The sequence below is a fragment of the Pygocentrus nattereri genome, chromosome 19 (genome assembly GCF_015220715.1).
Source record: "Pygocentrus nattereri isolate fPygNat1 chromosome 19, fPygNat1.pri, whole genome shotgun sequence".
Classification (NCBI taxonomy): domain Eukaryota; kingdom Metazoa; phylum Chordata; class Actinopteri; order Characiformes; family Serrasalmidae; genus Pygocentrus; species Pygocentrus nattereri.
Window position 1 is genome coordinate 10130481 of NC_051229.1, and position 7223 is coordinate 10137703.

General features: G+C 36.7%; 1 protein-coding gene across 2 annotated transcripts; it reads left to right on the forward strand.

Annotated features, from left to right (window-relative positions):
• The first annotated feature begins 430 nt into the window (after positions 1 to 430).
• On the forward strand, positions 431 to 6622 carry LOC108413489 (SLAM family member 9-like). Of its 2 annotated transcripts, none has more exons than XM_017686018.1 (4): positions 431 to 496; positions 936 to 1232; positions 3305 to 3574; positions 6177 to 6622. In XM_017686018.1, exons 1-4 carry the CDS (start codon positions 442 to 444, stop codon positions 6305 to 6307), a joined length of 753 nt encoding a protein of 250 aa, XP_017541507.1. In that variant the 5' UTR covers positions 431 to 441; the 3' UTR covers positions 6308 to 6622. The 2 variants fall into 2 exon arrangements, with proteins under 2 accessions (XP_017541507.1, XP_017541508.1); XM_017686019.1 differs by having other exon boundaries at positions 3305 to 3568.
• The last annotated feature ends 601 nt before the right edge of the window (positions 6623 to 7223 follow it).

Sequence of the window (7223 nt, forward strand, 5' to 3'; positions counted from 1 at the left end):
GAAAACCAACAGGAACTGACAGGCAATTTTAAAGCCTGTCAAATGTGTCATTAGAACATCCACAATGACCCAAAAAAGACAGTGATACTTTGCAGTTAAGTTAATTAATTGAATACGCATTGAAGAAGATTAGTTTTATAGAAGTACACTCTATAATGCTGTTACTAGTCCTAATGTGCTCGGTGTTAAGCATGAAAAATAAATGAATGAATGAGGAATGAATTAATGAAATTGACAGCCTCCTTATTGTATTCAGGTGTTAAAAACAAATTAAACCATAATAATATATATATATATTTTAACATAGAATATTCTGTCACTTGTTCCCTAAAAAGGTCTGCTTGAATATCAGCACATTAGAAACCCTCTCTAAGGCAGTGAGGAGGACTTTCAGAACTTCCTCCTTCACAGTTAAAGAGGAAGTATCTCAGAATCTTTGCAATGGTGATGATACTGCAGTTGATCCTCGTTCTCTCTACTCTGATTTCAGTCACAGGTAAACAATTCTCTGAAGTTTTTTTTAAAGACATTTCTCTTCACTCTGTTACATGGCTTATAAAACTAAAATCAACAAAATATGTAAAACTACACTATATACTATGCAAATGTCATGTATGTAATATTTGATTGCTTTGTTTACTGAGTTTAGTCCTCCTGCTCTGTGGTTCACTCAGCCTACTGAGTTTATCTGCACAAACAGCTCCAGCTTAAATAGAGATGTACTGTTTACTGTTTAGAAGTGTGTTCTCTGCTGAGGATGTGTTAACATATATGACTGTACATTAAATAACAAAGTATTTTAATACGTTTCTCCTCACTGTATGTAGTAATAGACAGTCTAAAGTTTTGCAAATCAGTCATTAACATATATGTTAATTAGGATAAAGCACTCACAATGTACCAAAGGATGTTTTTATTTTTTCCCCTTTCTGCAGTGCCCAGTGAAGTGCTGGGATTGGTTGGAAATTCTGTTCAAATGGACATACAGCATCCTATACCAGAGTTTAAAATGTTTTTATGGGTTTTTAACAAGAATAAAAATATTCTAAATTACAATTCTAAAACTAAAACAACCAAACGTTACTCTGCTTATGAAGGCAGAGTGGAGCTCAATGAGAAAAACTACAGTCTGAAACTGAAGAACTTACAGAAGACTGATAGTGGACTGTATGAAGCAAAAGCATTTGGTGATGTGGACAGAGTTGTTGCTGAGTACAGACTCTCTGTGTTGGGTAAGTCTTATAGAAAATCAGTCAGTGAGAGGAAACATGCAGTCCTGACACAGCACTGCTGTTATTAAGATGCTGTAATTTTTACATTCTTTCATCTCTTAAATGTTCTGTCTCCTTTGTTTTGATGGTCACTTTCCTCTTGGTCACTGGTATTTGAATCTATTTTTTTCTCTTTTTTTCTCTTCAATGCTGCTGATTTGTGGTTAATGGTTTCTTGTTTATACTAGTGACTAATGTTACCATGTAACCATCATTGATACTGGCTTTTGAACTGTGCACTGATAACAAGCTGAGGGGTCTTTAGCCTGGAGGACACAGTGTCCATGATTTCCAAAAAGAATTAAACATTTTGATTCATCAACCACAGGACTTTTCCACTTCACCTCAGTCCATCTTAAATGAGCTCGGGCCCAGAGAAGGCAGCAGCATTTCTGGATCCTGTTTATAGATGGTATCTTCTTTGCATGGTAGAGTTTTACCTCGTATTTGTGGATGTACTATGAACTGTGTTCACAGACAAATGTTTTTTGGAAGTGTTTGACCCCATGCAGTAAATTTCCACCAGAGAACCATATCTGTTTTTAAAGCAGTTCTGCCCGAGGGCCTGAAGATCATGGCCAGCAAATACTTCTTTTAATGACGTCATAATGTTGATGATGGAATCCTCAAGTTCTTTGCTATTTTCAGTTCAGAAACATTATTCTTGGATTGGAAATTGTTTACCTGCGCAATCTTTCACAGAATAGTGAACCCCTCCCCATCTATATTTCTGAAAGATTCAGCCTCTCTGAGATGCTCTTTTTATACCCTGTCAAGTTACTGACCTGTTGGCAATCAACCACCAGGTGTATTCTTTTTTTTTTTTTTTTTTACACAAACCCTTCAACATTTTAAAACATGATGCTGATAAATCAAATTCAATATGGGCAAATATTTCTCAAAAAGCAATAACATTTCTCAGTTTCAACATTTAATATGTTGTCTCGGTACTATTTTCAATAAAATATAGGGTTCAAATGATGTGTTTACATTAAATTGTTTTTATTTCCATTTTGCACAGCATCCCAACTTTTTTGAAAATAGGGTTGTAGATCATTTTATTAAGCTTATGTCCAAATACCAAGGCAGTTTTGAATGCATACAGACCTGTCTCTGCAGTGTACAACACACCACTTTATAAAAAAATAATTTAACAAAAATAATAATTAGTTTTCTAGTAAAAGCAGATAACTTAGATAACTTCAATAGTCATTTATTTTTTTAGAGTTACACAAAGCCATATAATGGATATAACTTTTTTAGCACAATATTTAACATTCTTTAACATAAACCAAGTAGGTAAACTGCTGAAAACTGGAATAAAAACAGACCATTAATAGGCAACATTAAACATTTAAATGCAGTAGCGATTATTTTAAAACCTATATACAGCACTTTGTATGGAAAAGGGAGCTAGTTGAGATTCTGCTAATGATAACTCACAGCAGTGTTACATCACCTGAACCAAGTACTGTGTGCTGACTGCTGAACAGATTTATTGGGTTCTGCTCCACAGCAGCGCTGGGATTTGACAGTTTCTGCTGTAAAATGTGAACTTGCAGTGGCTTGACAGCGGGCAAAAGGGCTTTTGTGACACAAATTACTTGCGATTTAAACTTATGAGCATTATAAACAATGTTGGCACATTTCCCAACAAATCACACGGAATGACTTAGTTTACATCATAAATTAATTGGACAGAAATTTTGAAAAATCAGTGAAGCTCCCCTTTAAAAGCATCATTGAAACTTGGTCAATGTAAGCTTTTAATGGCCTTTTGATTTTAACTGTGATAAACATGACCCTCAAATCACCAGTTCTAATTTATCAACTGAAAAGGACATTTGATATTATTTTCTACACCATCACCAATGACCAGATCGCTCTCAGCTACTTTAAAAGCTGTTGAGCAGTTTGAAAATAGAGACTACTAGATCACCAGCTTTTAATAATCTATGTGATATGTGATGAGTGATTTATCACTGACTGGCTGTCAGCATTACAGTGATGTGTCTGTACATCTTCTACCTCAGATCCAGTGGAGGCTCCAGTCCTGACTCTCCAGCTGAGCAGAGACACCTGCAACATCACTCTCACCTGTAGAGGTCATGACCTCTCTATCAAATCCAGCTGTTATAAAGAAATGTGTGAGGAGAAGGAAGTGACATCACCTGGAGGCATCACCCTTTCCCTGTCCGTCAATGGCAGCTCCATCATCTGTAACCATAGCAACACAGTCAGCTGGAAGACAGACGTGTTGGAGAGGAGAAAGCTTAAACAACTCTGTGCTGATGAAGGTGAAGGTGTGAACACAGATATACACAGACAGAAACACTAGTTCTAAAACCTTACATTAAAAGACCGTACATTGAAAACTTTAACATAGTAACATTATTATTCATTGTAGTGTGACAGGGACATACAAAAGTTGTTCTCTCTTACTGAGCCTCTCACAGACTCCCCGTCTCTGACACCCATTGTTGAAACTCATTCTCAAGCATCAAATGGGACAAACAGCAGGCGCAGCTATACACTAAATAAATAAATAAAGCAACACAGTCATTCTCCAGTGTAGGCCAAATACATTAATTATGTAAGAAAGTCCTTGGTCTTAAAGAGGAAACTCTAAAATCAGGTAAAGTAACACAGTAATGAGTATTTACTGTACATTTATTAAAGCTGTCTGTCAGTTGCAGATTCTCACCTTCCAGTATAATCAGTGTTATTTAGCTCCATTTAACTCTTCCAGGTGAGGATAAAGTCACCAAAGACCAGTACAACTTCTCCAGAATGTTATATGGAAGAGCATTTTAAAGTCTTAGGATTATCACTTCATGAATTGGAAGCCATTATGAATGCTAGCAGCTAGAAAATAAATGTTTTTGTACACACTTTACACTCTGAAGAGAAAATGTAAAGTTTACTTGACTTTGCACCTGATTCTGGGTACTTGTACATATTTGTGCGAGTTAGTAGTAGTGCAAGTAGAAATCAGTTAAGAGTCTAATAGAGTCTTATTATGCTACATAGATTGTTATATGCTAATATAGAGCTGGCCAGAGAGCTTAGTTAGATAAATCTTCTTCATGAATTCATTCATGAGACAGCAGAAATTACAGCATGTCAGATTTATGATGAATCAAATGATCAAGTGAAGTCAACACAGTGGCAGATTTATCTGCTTATTTTGTCATCACAGGAGGCAGATTGCACACAGTAGGTGTGCAGGTGTAATGAATTCAGGAAAAACAGTTTCAGTTCAGAATAAACCCAAATCAAAATAGATTTTCTATATTTTCTCAAATATTTTACTTATATTTATATATTAGATTTATAATCTATCACTATTAAATATATGAATATAATATTTATTTGGTGTTTTGTCATTTAAAAGTGAAAGTTTATAATGAAAGTTGTGGTCTCCAGGAGACGTGTCACTGGTGTTACTGTGTGTCAAAATCTCTTTTGAAATAAATAAATAAAAAATAAAAAAATAAAAAAATCAGTGATGATATTTGACTTCCTGTTAACTACTTTCTAAGGATCAACCAACACATGGTAAGTCCACTGTGTCTTCAGTTATCAGAGATTCTCATTTAGCTCATGATTTTATATGAAGCTTTTGGTTGAAGTCACTGGGATGATCTACTTTATTCTAAGGTAATTGTGAAAAAAATAGAATACAAATGAATTGAATTACATATTTTAGTGGATGTTCCATGATTGACAACATGTGGGTTGATGATCTGTAGCAGTCATTTCATAAGATGCGTTTTTAGGAAGGGTCTCCGTGGACAGTGTTCTCCCTCAGAAACCAGAGAATGAAGCGATAAACCAGCTCGGCAAATCCCACTAAGTCCCAAGATAGAGTGCTCGGTGCAAATGGGGAACAAACACTCTCGTAGAGAGATGAGAGATTTATTCAGCAAAAGCACACAGAAGAAGGGGAAGTCCCCTCTATTATATACACACACAGACAGAGAGCCCTTCCCAAGTGCTCGCAGGCAACCAAGGAAGGGCTCGACCACATTCTAACATATGTCGTAACCTGCTTGTCCATACATGGAGTTGTTTTTCTCCATCTCTGGATGTGCTCAGTTCAACATCAAAATCCAGTAAGTCAAAAGTGCAAATGGTTTGCAGGATGAAAGAGGAACAATAGTTATTAACAGCCTGTAAGTATGTAGAAAGGGCAGACACCCTTGCACCCTCAGCAGAGTCTGATTTTATTAATACATGTTAGTCACTGGGGAAGAGACAGGCCAAAGGAAAGTTAACCTTTTCAATTAAAAATGTGTCACCTTTACGTGTAACACCAATGAGGATTGGTAATGCCAGTGACTCCTATGGATAGATAGAAAAATGAATGTTTCTGTAGAACAACCTCTGTTCTTTTGCTGTTAAACCAATGAATACATAAAAAAATATTGGCAGAAAAAAAAAGTTTTATTTAAATGTGTTACCTGTAGAGGAGTTAACTTATTTTCACTTGGAAAATCATCAAAAAAAAGTTCTCCTGCTGTGAAGAAAGCCTCATCTACATGCCTCACTCATCATGATACCATTACCTGTACAAACTCAAACTGGAGCTGTTTCATCACATACAGTATTTCACTCACTTCACTATATACTGAGTTTTACACATTCATGCCAACATATTGTCATTGCAGGCATCTAACAGTAGTTATTAACGTTCATTGATTTAATTCTCATTTTCACTTTGATACACTGCTAACAGTAGTCATTGATTATCATAGATCTATAGTCATAGCTGTAGTCATTGGTTACCATTAAATACTATAAATTCTTCTGTTCAGTGACAGTCTGATTTCCTTGAAACAAGTTCGTTCTTTTCTATTTGGTCATTACATTTAATCCATCAGTGGGTTTTGTTGTGTGTTTCAGGTTCAGTGTCTCCCTCTGCTGGTGTATCTGTGTGTTTGCTGAAGATTGTGCTGTATTCCATCAGTCTGACCCTCATGCTGTCTGCTGTCATCACTGTCCACGTCAGAGGAAGACTGATCAAATCCTCTTAAAAGACATGGATGGAATTACCCTGTTTATTATATCTGTTATAGTTGCATAATACTCCATTCTGTAATCTCTAATTATAATCTACTCTACTGTACAGCTGAACCTAAACAGGCTCTCATCACTTTCAAAAAACAGTAAGCTGTATCTCCAAAGTTTAGCATCACTGTTGTAGCTTCTCAGAAATCAGTTAATAGAATGTACTAGAACATTGTATGTTTTTGTAAATTTGTTATTAGATGTATTTAAATGCATTTGTAATTACTGTTTATGCATATGTTCACAAATATTGCTAAAGATAAACCTGCTCTTTTCGTGAAGTCTGTTTAATGAATGAATGAATGAATGAATGAATGAATGAATGAAGCCTTTGTCACAGTCACCAAAGTAACCAGCGAAATTTTGATCAACCCGTCCGTGCACATACAATATGACAAGGTGGGCAGACAGGACAGGAAGACAGGAATGAGGAAAAATACAGAATACAGAATACATGAGGAAAGGGAGGAGATAAAGCACCCCTGTGACTGTGTTCCTAAAGGAAAAGGGTTGGGGGGGGGGGGGGGTAAAGGCGGGGGGGCCTGGATAAGGCGCTTCGCCTGGCATCCCAATCCAGGTGTCTCAATCCGCAGGGTGTTATGGTGATAACACAGCAAATTGCCATGGAGACAACCTTGATTGGATCCCAGGCAGAGTCAACAATCAGCAGGAGTCCGGGGAAGTGGGGGAAGGGATAAAAGAGCGTCTCGCTGCAGTGTTCTTCTGAAGGAATTTGTTGTTCCAGCAGTGGCCTTGGCCAAGGCCAGTGCCAATACGGGGAGCCGAAAGCAGATTAATAAAAGGGTTTTGGGCGAGTAGTCGCATTTTCATGACAAGTCACCAAGTCCATTTTGATCTCCCAAATGATCCATTGTCCGATCC